This window comes from Rhynchophorus ferrugineus, unplaced genomic scaffold (assembly GCF_030347505.1).
Source record: "Rhynchophorus ferrugineus isolate W39M unplaced genomic scaffold, kcgeb_rfMv2 rfM10, whole genome shotgun sequence".
Classification (NCBI taxonomy): domain Eukaryota; kingdom Metazoa; phylum Arthropoda; class Insecta; order Coleoptera; family Curculionidae; genus Rhynchophorus; species Rhynchophorus ferrugineus.
In genome coordinates, this window is record NW_027472589.1 from 25110210 (window position 1) to 25128165 (window position 17956).

Here is a 17956-nt window from a genome sequence, read left to right on the forward strand (position 1 = left end):
ACAACCTTTTCCCTTTAAAGATGGGAAGTAACACGGCGATATCCTATAGAAAGAATGATGTTGGTTTAGCAACGATTCAACACTCATTTGCGCGTCTCTTCATCATTTCGAAAGTGCCATTGTGGCATGCTGCATCGATCTAAGCAAGTACTAATCATAAGGTAATATGTCTGATGTATACGGTGGATATGTCGGACCTCAACTCTTTCAACGTTTGACCGAGCGAGCGCTGTCATGCCAGAGAATGACTTTGCGTCAGTTATTCGCCATTGCTGGTCATTTTGTAAAAAAACGTTAGTCAATTGGTCCGATTGATGCCGATAGATATCCGCAATAATAGCTTAACTCACATGTACAGCAAAACTTTGTGACACACATGCATCACGATCTTAACCAACGTAAAAAGCTTGGAGCAGTCCTTCTGGACCTAACCAAAGCCTTCGACAAGGTCTTTCTCGGTTTGATTGCAAAATGCGTGCGGTTAGGCCTCCCAGAAGACCTAACCGCTCTCATCAAGTCCTATCTATCGGACAGATCTTTCCAGGTCAAGATCAGGAAAATACTTTCCAGTCGTAAACAAATCGATGCTGGCGTACCTCAAAATTCCCCTCTGGTCCAAGCCTTATTTAACCTTTTTATTTCAGATCTGCCGAGAAAAGAGCACATGGACGTCGCGTTTTACGCTGACGACACTACTTTCTTGACGGCCGCCAGGTTCGAAGTTACAATTCATGAAGGTCAACAGAAGCAGCTCGATTATGAGGTTAAGTGGTTCAAATTAAGATTGCAAATCAACCCCTTGAAAATCCAGGCCATCATAATCCTTAATAAGTGTTACGCACTGTGCGTCTCGCAACTTAAGATCGATACCGCAATAATTCCATGGCTGGATAACGTGACGTACCTAGGTCTCCACTTCCGGCGGTTCGGTTGGCATTCCCAAATCCAGAAAGGTTCGAGGATAGCAAACCAGCTATCTTCTCTGATCTGCCCTTCTAGTAGACTTCCAATCTCCATCAAATGCTTATTTTACAAGATGTTAATTCGGTCCGTACTTCTCTACGGATCTAATGTCTACTTCAAGTTTGTTACACCCAACCAGGTCAAGCGGCTTCAACTTTTACAAAATAAGCTTCTCAGGAGAATCTTAAATGCTCCATGGTTTGTCAGAAATAATCAAATTCATAGAGAAACTGACACTCCTCAAACACTTCATATCTCAATCATTCCACAAACAACAACTCAGCTCAAGTTCTTCTGAAAACGCGCTTGTTCGCGAGCTGGTCAGCATGCTGGGAGCTTAGCACCGCGTCACCGCTAAGCTCCCCACCTTTTCCAGGCTGAAAAGACCTCATCCATCGCTACAGTCATAACTTCTCAGTATCCAGTCGCGTGTTAACTCAAGTTTGTGAATCAATAGAATCGCCGGGTCCTCGTGCCCAATAACGGCTACGCGATTAGCGGGTGCCATACCCCCAAATTTAATGCAGTAGCAGTAGTGATCCACAGGGGTCAACTGTGAGGCGGTTTCGGTTTAATATATTGGTAAGCCCAGAGGCAGTCCCACATAACCCGGTCCAATTTGTGATTCCAGGGCAAGTCTCCGCGAGCAGGTATGCGTATGCATTCCACCGCCTGGTTTTAGGCTAGAACAAGAAAAAGGACAGCACACCATGATTGACCTATGACATTTTGCACTTGGAACTTCCCAAACACATCTACATGTCATCGTCACTTCCAGCGCGCACAGAAAACGTTTGTTTATCTAATTTATAAGCAACGAAACCGCAATGTTGAAACGATGCCAAACGAAATTTTCAGTCAATTCGTTTGGTAACCATTTTATAATCCTTTGAACCCTTCCCGCCGCATGTAAACGTCTGAAAACAATTAACTCATCAAGTATTAACCATCTGAAAGAGTACTTGAGCTGGGTTTTCGTCTAATAAGTATTGCAATTCATAGTATTGGAACTTTAAACTTTTTTTATCCTCTAGACTGCTCTTTGTCACTAACATCAAAGTAATCGCTTTTAAATCGTTGAAACTAAAGCCGACAATTAGGATATGGCGGAGTAGCATTACCATAAGTTGTTAAAAGTGCCTGATGGGATTCGGCAGCAGATGTTTTCAAATTAAACAACTTAGTAATGAATGTCGAAAGCGTAATTTTAAACGTTCCGTGATTAGCATCTTCACACACTGAATAACTCAATAGTACTAGTTAAAAGGAAAACTGTCATTCTATATAGAGAAAAATCAAAACCATCGAAGTTAACAGTTATGTCAGGTTGTTTAATATTTTTTTACAGTGATACTTTGCATTTTCGCTAATTACAAAATACGTACAAACACATATAGTTCTTCTAAAAAAACATCCAATGCCAATACAATTTGTAAAAATATATTATTCGTTTCAAACTCGGTAAAGATTTAACCTTCTCATTTTACTATTAAAAGTCTCCTAGTCAAAAAGAGGCAGAAGGTTATCTGATGCCTCGGAACATGTAACAGAATCAGTGTATGAAATTCTATTTGTGTTGGTACTAATCGACCCTGTTGTCAAATATCTAAAACATTCTTCAAAACATTAGTGATAATAATTAAAGGTTATAAACCGACAGCGTTACTGTTACTGAACTGTTACTAAAAAGTTTCAGAATATGAAAAACAATATATTGTTAGATTCCGTTTCGAAAAGAACACAGCCTAAGGATATGCAGCTCTTTGAGGGATGTAAGTCTCCTCATACACTCTTAGGAAACATAGGATATACATATTTCAAAGATAACCCACGAAGATGTCTAATGAACCTTTAAGACATTGGTTTTAAAAGAATATAATTTTTAAAAACCTATATTAAATTTAAGAAAGAAGCACTACCACGCACTCTTTCAATACCATAGGTCCAACTGGGCCTAAGTATTGACTTATACAGCAAAACCTTGTTACCTAATAATAATTTAGAGTTACGCCCTATCAGCCAGTACATTTAGTTTAGTTTAGCCCCAAGCTGTTTTTTCGTCACTATATGGTTTTCTCTTTAACGTTGTCTGCTTGCGGAAGTTCATGATTATTCAGGGACATGTTCTTCAATAAAGGGTGAATGTCACATGGGTAGATTTTGTTTCATTTGCTTTTATACGCCACGTTTCTAACCACAATTCGTTTTTGTTAAGATGAAGTTGGAGTTATCTTGTAGCTGATATTGGATCCTCCAATATGATGATAAAACCGCTGTATCGTCAGCATATGTTACAACAGTAGTGTTTCGAGAGGTCGGTAGGTCAGCTGTATACAATAGATATAACAATGGGTCAAGAACACTGTTCTGCGGAACAAACGAATATAATGAGTAGGTCAGTGTATTCGTCACCCTGCTTGACAATAAAAAAAGTGTGCCACACCTTGTCGAAGGCCTAAGAAATATCGAGATATGCAGCGAAGCAATATTTTTTATCGTTTAAGTTGACTAATCTATGTATTTGTTCTATTGTTCCCTGTTTATTACGGAAGCCAAATTGATGGACTGGAATAATATTTCTCTCCTTGGCGACCATTTTGAGTCTCTTAATGTTTAGTTTTTCGAATAGTTTAGAGATCACAGGTAACAAGCTTATAGGAAGATAAGAGGAGACGTCTTCTCATTTTTTTCCCAGGTTAAAGAATCATAATGATTTGAGCCACTTTCCAACGGCTAGGAAAGTAATTAAGTCTTAGCATGGCATTAACTATGAATGTTATTAATTTGATGTACTTTCCTGACAGCTCTTTTAAGACTCTCCGAGTTATTAGGTCAAAGCCAGGAGCTTTTTAGAATTGATTTCTTTGGGTATTATTTGTTTTACTTCCTTAACAGTAAATTTTTCATGTGGCAGAGGGTGTGAAGTGATTTTAAAAAAGTAGACAAAACAATTAGAATTTGTACCAAGGACGCGACTTATACACAACGTCGTATTTCGTATCCATCGGATACTGCATTAAATTAACGACAGTAAATGACAAAAATGCGGCAAAGATAAATATTTTCCCAGAGCAGCGTTTATGTTTACCATAATTTTATCGGTGCTATATTCGCATTATATTGCGAATTCTCATCGGGTACGAGCTCTGGGATATATTGCCTCGTATTTATATATTTCCCAGTTGTTTTCGGGAAGTTCGCGGTGTTCGCAGCGCATCGTCGGTCACGTTAAGCAACAATCATGTCAACAAACAACGGTAAAGTATTTTCAGATCTGCATTGTCGCTCTGTTAACCGTAATTTATCGAAAACATAGTAATTATATTAATTTGTATTGTATAATTGTCTTAAATATTTCTTCTATTCGACAATATTTCAGTCAAGGTTAACAGAATTGTCGATTTTTAAGATTGGAACATCCTGAATCCTTGCGATCCTGCAAAACAATCTATTTAACCAAACAATCTCCTTAACAGCTTCATTTGCAGCTACCAGTTCAGCTTCAGTAGTTGAAGTTGCCACCGTAGCTTGTCTTTTACTTAACCATGAAATTGCCCCTCCAGAATACTTTACGACAACATCGGATGTTGATTGACCTGTTTTTAAACAACCTCCGAAATCTGCATCGTTCAGCACTCCAAGCTAACACTTTCTGGATTCGATATGTACGTGATTCCGTAGTTAGTTATCCCTCACATAACGAAGAACCCTTTCATTTGTGTTACGTCTTCAGCGGTAAGGTTTTCGAAATATCTAGATAAGACACTCACACTGTAGGCCAGATCTGGTCTAGTCCCAAGCATTAGATACATTAAGGCTCCGAGTGCTTCTCTGTATGGAAACTTCTGCTTTGCATCCTTTGCATCTCCTTTCCCTGATTGTGAAGTTTCTCCAAATTTCAACATTGGGGTAGACAGTGCTTTGCACTCTGAAAAGTTGAAACGTTTCAAAACATCCTTAGCATATGCCTCTTGACTAATTTTCATACTGCCATCTTCTTCCTTCCTAAGCCTAAGAAGTAAGCTGCGGTCGCTGTTGTTATCCTAAACTCTGCTTTCAGCTGTCTGAGGAAGAGCTCCAAGTCCGCCTGATTAGTAGCCGCTACTAATCCATCATCCACATATAGAACTATGAACAGTTATCTACCGTGTTCACTTCATACACTAACATACAAACACGGATCAGGTTCAATCACTCTGAAAATCTGACTTCTGTTTGTATAATCACTGTAGCTAATTGGCTGCATCATGTAAATTATTTCTTCTAATTATCCGTACAAGAAGGCAGTTGATACATCAAACTGTCCAAGATGCATCTTTTTATAAGCTGCAACACTTACAATTGATCGAATAGTTGTCATCTTAGCAACCGAGCTCAATGTCTGATTATAATAGACCCCTTCATGTTGATTAAAACCCTTAATAACGAGTCGAGCTTTATACTTTATACTTAGACCCATTTACACGGTATTGCCTTGCCACCTTTTGGTAAGTCTTCAAGTTCCCAAGTTTTATTCTCCTTCAATGAATCAATCTCTTTGTCCATTGCTTTCTTCCATTTAAAACAATCATTATGCTTGATAAGTATTATTATGCCCCATAAGTCTCATGAACTTGGTTTGTGTTGACTAAACTTTCTACTGTTAGAATATAACCATTCAAAGACAGACTTTTTGAAAGTTGACCCATCTCTTAGTCTGCCACCAAGTCCCTCTTCTTGAAGCTCTGAAATATCATCAAACTCTTCTTCTGAACTGTCCTCAATGGTGCTCTCGCTGTCTGTCTCACAATCTTGTGACTCATTATTAACAGTTTCTTCCTCTGGTTTCATTTCTTGTCCTGGCCATTTCTACTACAGATCTATTGTCTTGCTCACAAACTCTATTTTGCTCAGGAGTGTAGCATGCCGTTAACCTTTGTGTAATTTTGTTTTTGCGTAACACAGATCTAACCTCTCCATTGTCAAACTTTATTTACATTACTGAAATATTTGATTTTTGTGCTTTTATTGGTAGTTACTTTCTTTACATATATTATCTTAATAAATTATTGAAGTTAATAAATCTAATGTATTGTATTAACTTCATTACGTTAATAAAATTCAGTTAAATTAAAATGACTTTAACTAAAAATCTAACACGATATTCATTGATGATATTGCTAGGTGGTACAATGGTTGCTGGGTCAGCTTGCTATTAACTATAACTCTGACAACTAAAGAAACAATGCTATTTTCTAACATATTCTATAACTCTTGATAGGTCTAGGGCCTGGATACGCGTCCCCTTTGGACGCTATCAAAAAAGGACCCAGAGAAGAAATATTGTACGTGGTTGCTGTGCAACCCGATCCGAACAAAACTACAGGAGACGTCTTAGCTACCGTGGATGTGAACCCTAATTCTCCAACATACTGCAAGATCATCCACAGATTGAGAACTGGAGCACCAAACAACGAGCTTCATCATAGCGGCTGGAACATCTGTTCGAGTTGTCACGGATCATCGCAGTGTTGTAAACGCGACAAGCTGGTACTTCCCTCGTTGGTTTCCAATCGTATATTCATAGTGGACACTGGAAAAACCCCCAGAGCACCCTCATTTCACAAAGTACTTGTAAAATCCACTCGTGGTTATTTTATATCCATATTACTCAAATTTCCAGATTATAGAACCTGAGGAAGTGAATGTGACAAACTGCACGGCTCTCCACACATCCCACTGCTTGGCCAGCGGTGAAATAATGATATCGGCTATGGGTGACTTAGAGGGCAACGGAAAAAGCGACTACGTCCTTCTAGATGGCAAAACATTTAATGTGAAAGGTGATGCAAAGACGGGATTCGCTCCCTTCTAACCAAACTAATTAAAATTAATTTAAACAGGCACCTGGGTGAAGGGGAAAGCCGCCAAATATAACTACGACTTCTGGTATCAGCCCTATCACGACGTCATGGTCTCCACGGAATGGGGGCCGCCCAAATCGTGGAAGAAAGGTTTTAGCAGTTCAATGATTCTTCTGATTTCTTCCCTATTTTGAGAATAATAATGATTTGGGAAGCTTTACAAGTACTAAGGCAATACTAAGTTTAGTTGTAACATGGCACTAAACATAAATGTTACTAATTTGAAACGCTTTTCTGAGAATTCCTGTAATATCCTCCTTTAAAGTTATTAGATCAAATCCGGAAACTGTTTGCGTTCATTTCTTTCATTATTGTTCGTTTTACATACCTAACGCTAAATTCGTCTTAAGAAAATCAATTATATCGTCTTCCTCATCTACGAATATAATGAACAAGAATGGATTAAATATGTTTTTAGATGTTTAGACATTTTAACTATGTTTCACGGATGGATTATGTTGCGGGTGTTCTTTTTTGCTGCTTCGCAGAGAAAATATTCTGTTGCATCAGTTAGCATTATGTTTTCTAAATACCTCTTACTTGTTTTTTTTTGTTGAGTAGCTTTATAATTCTTGTTGAGTTAAGCAATTTTCACTTGTTTCCTTCTAGTCTAGCTTGTTGCCAGATTTTTCACAGTTTCTTCTTTCTACATGATGATATATGATGTTTTTTTTAATTTTTTTGTTGTTATTATTACCCCCAAGGGTTCAGCAATCCACCCCGTGGGCTATAAGTATTTATTATGATAAGTATTATAAATATGTCAGGTACAAAACTACTTCAATAAATGATCTTATTCTAAATCTAACTCTAAGGTAATATAGAAATTGATGTCTATTACTGTTGTTTAGGAATATTAAACTGTTCAGTTTTCCTCTAACCAATATCAGTGTTCTATAAGTTATCAGCAGTTAGTTGGTATTATACATGTTTAGTTTTCTTGATGATAATTAAATGAACTATTATGATTACTGGCAAGTGATCATTAGCTTTGTTAGTCACAAACTAGGAAACACCCGTCTGTGGACTCCTCTTTTGACACGAACATCGCAGTTCAGAGTGTACAGCCGCCAAATGAGGACTGAAATATCTATGAATTAAACTAGTCTACTGGAATTTGGACAAAAGCTCACGGTGTAAAGTGTAGAGCCACGAAAACCATATTGCAGATATTAAGTTGTTCAGCCATAGACTATTGGAATTTGGTGACACAATTTGGGGAAACAATTCCATACAACTGCATCATTAGATGTTCCAGAAATACAATACAATTCGAACGATAATTAAAAGCAAAGTGACAAAAGAAGATACAATCGATTCTTACTACAACCATAAGCTATCTAGACGGGACGTTGCATTTGAAGAAAAATGTTAATATAGTAAAACACTGAAATCCTCTAAATTAATTTCTCAGTTACTGTTTATTTATATTTATTTTTATTATTTAAATTAATACAGATTTTACAAGAAACCAGATGGAACTTGGACAGCCGACAACGTCATTCAAGTGCCTCCAAAGAAAGTTTCCGGCTGGACATCAAATTACATTGGAGGTTAAATTATCCATATTATACTTCATCGTAACATTATGAATAACTTGCAGGTCTCATCAGTGACATTCTCATATCATTAGATGACCGTTTCCTCTACTTCAACAACTGGCTGCATGGAGACGTTCGACAGTACGACATCACCGATCGAGCTCATCCCAAGCTCGTCGATCAGATCTTCCTTGGTGGTAAAATACTATCAGATTCCGACTTAAACGTACTCGAAGATCCAGAATTGAGTACCCAACCGGAGCCTGTATATATCAAAGGCAAACGATTCTTCGGAGGTCCACAGATGTTGCAGCTATCATTAGATGGCAAAAGGTAATTGATGATCTCTATATTTATATATGGATTGCCTATGATATAATGAAGCTGATTTCTGGTGAATTAAATTACTCTACCTGAAATATTCTTTTAAAAACCACTGGTGATTAATTGTGATAAACTTTATAAGAAATTTAATTATCGAAAGTTATTCTCTTTCCAAGCATTAGGGGTCTGTGATTACTACTTTTTTCGGTCTCTCTAGCCAATTAAATTTTATGCAAGAAAAACGACCTACTCTTTAAGCTATCTTCGAACATATCATTTTTGGGTATCTTCATAGAACGAATTGTTAAAAAGTGATATTTTGGTTTGATATGGTGCAATTTCGTTCGTTCTATTTGCATAATAGATTTTCTTTGAATAATCGATTCTAGCGTATTATTTACATTCGTTGTCGATCTTCCATAATGACTTATTTATAGTTAAGCTTCGACTATCTATCTCAATTGCGAATTTGTTCTGTTGATCAAATAGGCCTCTGCATCAAGTTGATTGTATAGTCTATTCAAAGTTTATTTGCATATGCGTCATCAAGATGTTTGACGTATTGCCTGCCGTAATTTGTAAATTCGTTTTAGAGTTAGACAATATTTTCCTTCCTATTTTATTCTAGATAAAAAGAGACACAATGCTGTCTGATTAGTTCGAACGGGTAAACGAATGAGCCTGTCAAAGTCGTCCAGATTCACTCTTTGTAGAATAACATGTCCTTCAGTAGAATTGAATAATCATGAACTTCCGCAAGCAGACAACGTTAAATATCTGGGAATGCATTTCGACCGACGTTTGATATGGAAAAAATATAGTTACAAAACGCAAGCAGCTTGGGCTTAAACTAAACCAAATGTACTGGCTGATAGGGCGTAAACTTAAATTATCATTAGATAACAAGGTTTTGCTGTATAAGTCAATACTTAAGCTCTTTTGGACCTATGGTATTGAACTGTGGGGTACTATTAGCAAATCAAACATAGATATCCTCCAGAGGTTCCAGAATAAAGTGTTACGACTCATTGTCGATGGCCCATATTACGTGTCCAACAAACTGAATCAGCGTGATATCCCCATAGAACCCATAACGAATGTGATTCGGAGTGTTAGTGCGAAGAACTCTGAAGGACTATTAGTGCATCCCAATGCACTCGTCAAACAGTTAAATATGCGCGATGACAATGAAGTGCGTAGGCTGAAACGCAAACTGTCATACGATCTGATTAATAGACACACAGAGTGAGACTTATTAATCTCTAGAATAAGCTAGAATAGTTTTTAAAATAAGTTAGGATAGACTTTAAGATAAGTTAGAATAGTATCTAGTATAAGATCTAGATTATAAGTTGTACAGTAGATTACTTACTGAAGTGATCTACTACATGTCAGGATAGTTATATTATATAACTTAAATCATATAATAATACTTATTGCCGACGGGCAGATTGTGGACGTTCTAAGAGATTAATAAAAAAAGTCGTCCAGTAGTCAGGCTTGTGCAAAATTCTTGAAAGCAATAGTGATACGAGGTTATAGCTATTGTGGCTGTATATTTAATTATAGTTTTTAGATGTACTATAATGTTAAAATAAATTATATTTGATAACATTTTTGTTCAATTATTTTATTTAGATTAGAATTTTGTTGTATGTTAAAGCCAAACTGAACTAAAACTCGAAGTTCATGCGGCAACATTGCGACGTTTTAACGTAACAAATTTCGATTTCGCATATACAAATAAACTTTGAATAGACTATAGCTTTGATATTATTATAATAGGCACACCAAGTTTCTAACATCTCCAAGTTTCAACAATATATTTTCAGCAACACTTTTCTTAGAAAATCTCGCAAGTAGAATTTTTTTCACCAGCAATGTAATATTCTCATAGAGAAAAAGTCAGTTGTAAAAATGTTATTTATTATTTATTATGTGTACAATGTCTTTCTCGCCTTTATGGCAACATAATAGCACGGTGTCGCAAAAATTATTTATGCCAGCCAATCTATGTTGCATTAATCTAAACAAGTGGTAATTAGTTAGAAGACTCCATGTCTGATGAGTCTGCTGGATCTGGCAGAAACGGTTAGAGCTGTATGGATCCTTCACAACTTTTGCAACGTGCGTTGCTCAACAATGAGTGTTGACTTGCAAGAGAATGAATTTGCGACTGTTATTGGCTATTGATGTTGTCATCTGATGATTTCAAATGACATTGGTAAACATCTCTACCAAAGGCTTCATTGGGATTTAGCAGCTGATAATACACTTTGACGAACCCACCAAATAGATACCAAGACTTTGTGGCTATGAATATCCTGCTTTAGTATCAGTTTTGCTGGCTTTTGTGGACCAACCCATAACTTTTTGTAATTGAAATTGTCTTAGTAGATTCACAATTCACCGCCAATAACAATACGCTATAGAAAACTAGACGAATTTCTTTTTTTGGGCCAATCCGCATTGTTCTGATTTCCCTTCATTTTTGATATTTTTCATCGCATGAAAAACACCAAGAAATAGTTAGTTCATCAATTTCCAAACTGTCTGAAAGTTTCTTGAGAATTTGAGCTGGGTTTCCATCCAAGTTTTGCAATTCATTGATTTCGATTTTTTTAGTTTCCAGGCCATTCTTTGTCATTGACATCAAAATCACCACTTTCAAATTACCAAACTAAACCAAAATGACGGAGCAGAATCACCATAAGTTTTTAAACCTATTTTATGAACATCGGTAGCAAGAAAAGTAATGAATACCGAAAATTAATAACTTCTAGATAAATATACTAAATTATAGGTCATTTACAGTTGTTTATAATGGTATTTTGCTTTTCACCAATATATATCGATAACGAAAATATATAATATAAGGTTTATATTATATAAATATAATACATATATTAACATGAATATTATATATTATATAATATTCATGTTAATACAGGATTCTCTTAAGCTACACCTACTAACTTAACCTATACGGATATTTCAGGCTGTATATTAGTACCAGTTTGTACTCTGCCTGGGACAAACATTTTTACCCAGAAACCATGAAGGAAGGAGGACGAATCGTAAAAATTGATATCGATATCGAGAACGGAGGGATGACGTTGGATACCAACTTCGTGGTGGACTTTTCCGAAGGGGATGACGGTCCCTTGTTACCCCACGAGATGAGGTATCCTGGAGGAGATTGCACGTCTGATATTTGGTTAGCGACGGAATAAGAAATAGTGATACCTGTAATAATTTTTTGTGTAATAATTTTAAAATGTGGATTATTTATATAAAATATAGAATATATGACAGAAGGGTATTTTCGTTACTGGGATCTGTAATATTCCAACCAGGCAAAAAACCCTAGAAATAACTATTAAAATGTTTGATTGTTATATATACACTATACAAATAAATGTGGTATGGTTCGCACAATCTTCTGATTTCCTGTGTGCTGTCCAGTAGCTGTATTGCTTCAACGTTGCTGTGATTTAATAACCTTATTTCATGTGTTAAGGAGACATCTTGGACAACTAAGTAAATCTATTTGATTTCGAGATCATCGTGCAGTTGCCTGTTGGTTACGTGGTGATCTGAATTGGTACTTTATCGAAGAACATTGTTTTGACATCTTGGCATCATTATTAGTTTATTTGGTATACCTGGAACCCTATATGTGAACAATGTAAAGCCAAGTATGCTTTATAATAGGCTGATAAAAACTCATTGAATTTAGGTCAAGTTGGGAGTATCGTAAAACGTCAGATCAGTAGACACTTTAACTTTAACTATAAGTTTTACCTAAAGGGAAGGAAACGTAAAATTTTAATGGACATAATTATATAGGCACACATTAACACAGGACAGTATCAATGGTTTTTAAGGAAGACCCAGTATATTTGTACAAGATTATATATTTTACTGTTTATTACAAGATGCGATACATGGAAAATATATGATACCGTGATGATCGTCCAAATATAAGTTTCTAACTAATATATTTCTTTTATGTTGTATACATATCAGCCTAGTTCATATGATTTAATTGTGGATCTACATTGCGACTTAGACAAAAAATATAACAGAAGGCCACAATATTAAGAAGATGTACAACTTGATTTGATCTTGATTAGAAATATTCTTTAAATGTCACATGTTGCCTGACGGAAAATGAGGAGAAAAACAGGCTCAAACAGTGGTTGAAGTTTATTTGTCATTTTTTATCGCTATTAATTACTAATCATTTTATTTTAGTTTTTATTTGTATACAAAAAAGTTCTGCAAAAAAAAAATTGCAAAATAATGTTATATTTCAAAAGAACCCCTTTTATATGTTATTCTTTTAAAGATCAGCACTAATTTGCTATCACATCAAAGTCCCATCTACCCTGATACATTTCCTCTAGAACTTTAGATTTTTAAGATCATTGTGAAAGGGCTATTTCTCAGGAACTCTATTTAGGTAACTTTAGAGATCATGTCACTTTATGCTATTATTGGCTTCAGAACTTTTGAAGACTATTTTATCATTTAATTCATTATAATTGCCTAGAACGATTTCTACCACCACTACACAAAAAACAGCTTAAGAAATGTGTTGTAAACTTATGTAGATAATACTCTTTTCTTATCCAGTACAATGAAATACAATCTCATCACGCCTAACCTGATATTTAGTGGCGTAAGTATATTTTTTCTATTTAATAATTCTTCATATATTATATTACATTGGCTTTACCAACAATTAAGGATTCTCTCAAGGGCCATACATCATGATATGCTGTGCCGGTGGAGAAGTAAAAGTGCCATAATTGGTCAGACCATCAGATTGTTAAACAACATTCAAAACTATAATAGTCGTTCTCAAATGTCCTTCATAAGATGTTGTATCATAAAAGTTCTTTGGTAACATTTAATTTTGTAACAGAATTAAGTTAACAGAATCTTGCAGATACAAGAGCACATTTATCACTAACTAGAAATGCCGTTACCACTTCCAAATGCAATCATCAATTCTAACAAGTTGATTTTATAGACAACCTGGCGGCGGAATTGTGTTGTGCTCACAATCTAACGATGAAGCAAATAATTGTCCAAGAACTGCAAGCGTTTATTTTTCAGAACAATAATTCAGTCAAAGTGCTCAAAATAGTATTGGGTCAGATTTCACCTAACAGCCAAAATGTGGCCATCAGGTCTGACAAAACCGCTGCCGATAAACACGCGAGGGGGTTGTATTAACCGCAAATCGCTTTGGATTCGAAGTTCGCTGGATTGTCTGGTATTGAATATAGTACCTTTCAAATACATCAAAAAATCAAAACTATATCACAAATTCCAACCAATTAATTTAGTGAATTACATCCACTGGGCCATTAGGCCATTGCAAAATTTCTGAGTAAAATTCCTTCACCTAAATATTTAGAAACAAAAAAGGATTCTTCTACATCGCACCGGTGATCTTCCGCCTAGACCCAACAGATGGCACAGACGGCTCGTTTTATCGATCGTCGATCCTCGTGCATACCCGGCCAGGATCGCTCCACCTGATGGCGCCGAGCCGAGAAACCATCATCGAATCGAAGTGACACCGAGACCGTCAGTAAACACTCCGACCTCGGTGGTGACGGTAGTCCTGTGGACGGTACCCGAAACAATAGGCGATTTTTTTTCCAATAACGTTCGTACAGACCCTCGCTCCGCGACTGTGTGCGTGCGTTCTGTGTCTAACTGGTGCTGTGCGACGTCTTTGTGATCCCGGACACGTCTCCGAAACGAGAGCCCTTCCATCAAGGCCTTCAAGGTTTGTTTTTTATCAACAAAAAATCAATATTTTGCTCCTGACTGGTGTGCTGCACGATAGTCGACGGTAACCGCTTCGAATTCGACCCGAAAACCCCGATATCGAGCGGTGATAACAGAAAGGGTTATCACCCTTCGTTAAAAATTAAAATAATAAGTCCCCCGCACAAATCGCGAAGGCTCAACACACAAAAAAATCGATACGATCAAGAGACGTGGGGAATCTCGAAGGAACCTTTTTTCCGCGAAGGGTTTTGCATCAGGTAAACTTCAGGTGATGCGTGAATCAGACCGGGAATTTTTGAACGATGAAAATTGGATGCCGCGGGGCTGGGGGTGGGAGGTAAGTTAAGATGAGCACGGGAAGATTCATCCGGCCGGTTGATGGACCACGGTTGGAATCGCTCTCTTCGTCTCTCTTTCTCTCACTCTCCAGTCCGGCGCGTACCATTTAATTGCGATGTACTTACTTTCTATTCGTTTGTGTATTTCGGCTTAGAGCGACGTTGCACCATCATCTGATAAATAAGCGACGGTGTCCGAGAACCGACAACGCGGCCTACCATCTCCTAATAAGGCACGCGAAGTATTAACCATTTTTCTTGAGCGGGCCCATGTGGGCCGCCTCGGCCTCCGGTACATCCGTCGACAATAAAGTCTCAAACTCATGTGGGATAAGTCGCCTATCAGCCGGGCTAATTGGACGCAGACCCATGATATCAGTAAAAAAAAGCTTGGGGCTATTTAAAAATCTAGTAACCATGTTAACAACAGCTCTTTGTTTTCTTTTTACTGTAGATATATATACTCTGTTTAATGCACACTCAGTATTTACATCAATTCTGAATGTAGTGGCAGTAGAAAATATTAAATTACATCTCTTAAAAAATCTATTATGAAGAAATGTTAAAAGCGTCTTCTTTTTTAAAAAATGTTTCAAATGTTCTTCAACAAAAGAGGTTTGAGACTTGAAAATACTAGTAATCATAACACTTCTTTGTTTTATTCTTATTGTAGACAGATATAATCTAATGTATATCTCAGTACTTATACTAATTTAAAATATGTAGACACTACAAAAAACAAATTACCTCTCTTAAAAAATCTTCCTAATTTAAATGCAACAACTTATTTTGTTACATTTTGCAATTTTTCTTGCAACAAAAAGTTTCGAGCTATTTAAACGACTAGTAATAATGTTAACAAAATTTCTTTGTTCTCTTTTTATTATAGACACATATGATCTGTTTCCTATATAACCTCAATATTTATGGCGATTTAATAGGTACAGGCGCTAGAAAATGATAAATTTCATCTCTTAAAGAATCTTCCGAATACAAACGCTACAACAACTTCTTTTACCAATTTTTTAAAATCGTTTTCAATTAAAAGGTTTTGGCTATTTAAAAGACACTCACTAGCAACACTGTTTATTGTAGATAGATATACTTTGTTTAATGTATCCTCAATATTTATAACAATTTAGAATCTTCAGAAAACAAATGCTAGACCAACTTCTTTTGTTTTCTTCAAATACTCTGACCTGGATTATTTAAGAATATCTTAAATAGCAATGGCTATACTTATTAATCATATCTACCTGCATCTCCATTATTCATCAATTAAAATTAATAATTCAAACACAGCTTCTTTGCGTTTGGTGATATGAATATTTAACTACATCTTTATCTTTACTATTAATCAACTGACTGACTATTCTTGATTAATATTAATAACTACTACAATACAACTTCTTTTTGTTCTGTGTATTATATTGGTGTCATAAAAATAATTGTAATCTTTTTGAGTTAAATGTCAAGTATTAGCTAGAATTTTAATGACTAATAACAAATAATTTGAAATTTAAATTATTTTTTTAACAATTCAGTACCTTCTTTGTTTAAAGTACTATAATAATTTATGGCTAATCAGACTGTACACACACCAAATAGAAACAAATTATATCTCTTAAAAATATCCTCAGAATACAACTGCTAAAACCACTTCATTTGTTTTCCTCAAATACTGTAACTATATCTTAAATGGCTATTAATCTTATCTGTCTGCATCTCCACTATTCATCAACACAACGAAACCATTTTGTATTTATTTCTATTTTCTCAATTAAGATTAATAACAATACAATACAGTAACACACATACAATAACAAACAATACAGCTTCTTTGTGTAAATATTTTTGTCATGAATATTTAACTATATCTTTATCTTTATTATCAATCAGCAGATTCTCAATTAAATTTAATATCTACAACAAAACAAATTCTCTTTGCCTTGTATACTACACTGATGTTATAAAAAAATAATTACAGTCTTTATTGAGGTAAATAGGGACTAGTAGTTAACAAGAATTTCAACAACCGAATTACCCTTTTGTAAGTAAGACCAAGTACTACTTCGTCAGTATTATCTGCTTAAAGTACTCTAATTATTTAATGACAAATTAGCCTGTACAGGCACTAGATAGTAATAAATTACATATTTTAAAAATATCTTCAGAACGAACAACTTCTTTTGTCTTCTTCAAATACTTTGACGTGGAATATTAAAATTATATATTATATACTGATGTTATCATTTGATACCATAATTATGATATTTATTTAATTAAATGTAAAGTATTAGCTAGAATTTTAATGACTAATAATAATTATTTTGAACAATTTAGTACCTCGCTATTAAAGTGTATCCATTGTCAATTAAAGTCAATTATTATTTAATTTATTGTAGTTTTTATGGCAACCATCGTTCTGTCTTGCATTGAACCTCTTTAATTCATAGCAATTTAAATATTTGCCGCTAATAACAAGACATGCAATGTCCTCGTTGTTTATGATATAAGTTTATATACATAATTAGGAAGAACATTAAATAATAAGTAATTTAATACACTATGTTTATACTAGTGCTAATAATTCATACTAGTAATTTCTTTGCGTTTTCTGTTATAAAATATTTAACTATCCTTTTTTTAAATAATTAGGATATGTTGTGGTTTCACTATTCATATTTTTTGGATTAAATTTAAACATTTAGTAGTCCATCTTATTTGTGTCCAGTGTATGTCAACGTTTTAATTGTTATTAAATTTATTTGTGGTTTCTGTTACAACCATAATGTTGTCTTGTATTGAATGTTTTTAATCAACAACCTAAAACATCATCATTAAATTTAAATATTTGCCGTTAATAACTAGAAATCGAATGCCTCATTTTCATGAACTTGTTAAATCAATAAGTGCCTGCTAAGTGATATTGATATATTTAGATTATTTCAGGGCTGGCGAAGATAATTATCATTTTTTACTTAACCATACACAGGCATAACAGGGCTACAACTTTTTACAACTACAATTGTTTATCCTACTGTATTGTGCTTATTTTGCATTTTTTGTTCTCTTA

General features: G+C 35.2%; 3 protein-coding genes across 3 annotated transcripts in view; 2 read left to right on the forward strand and 1 right to left on the reverse strand.

Annotated features, from left to right (window-relative positions):
• Window positions 1-17956, reverse strand: part of LOC143203911 (protein yellow) — a 94311-nt gene that overhangs the window by 38561 nt on the left and 37794 nt on the right. The window lies entirely within an intron of this gene.
• Window positions 4081-12048, forward strand: LOC143203407 (methanethiol oxidase). Its single transcript, XM_076415526.1, has 7 exons — window positions 4081-4220; window positions 6224-6570; window positions 6626-6785; window positions 6846-6987; window positions 8319-8419; window positions 8470-8740; window positions 11730-12048. The coding sequence occupies exons 1-7, from the start codon at window positions 4205-4207 to the stop codon at window positions 11962-11964; spliced, it is 1272 nt and encodes a 423-aa protein (XP_076271641.1). The 5' UTR covers window positions 4081-4204; the 3' UTR covers window positions 11965-12048.
• The window catches only part of Arl4 (ADP ribosylation factor-like 4), an 82654-nt gene continuing 79013 nt past the window's right edge, over window positions 14316-17956 (forward strand). Inside the window, exon 1 of the mRNA XM_076416242.1 lies at window positions 14316-14537. The gene's annotated coding sequence lies outside the window, so the exon portion shown is untranslated. The remainder of the gene's footprint in view (window positions 14538-17956) is intronic.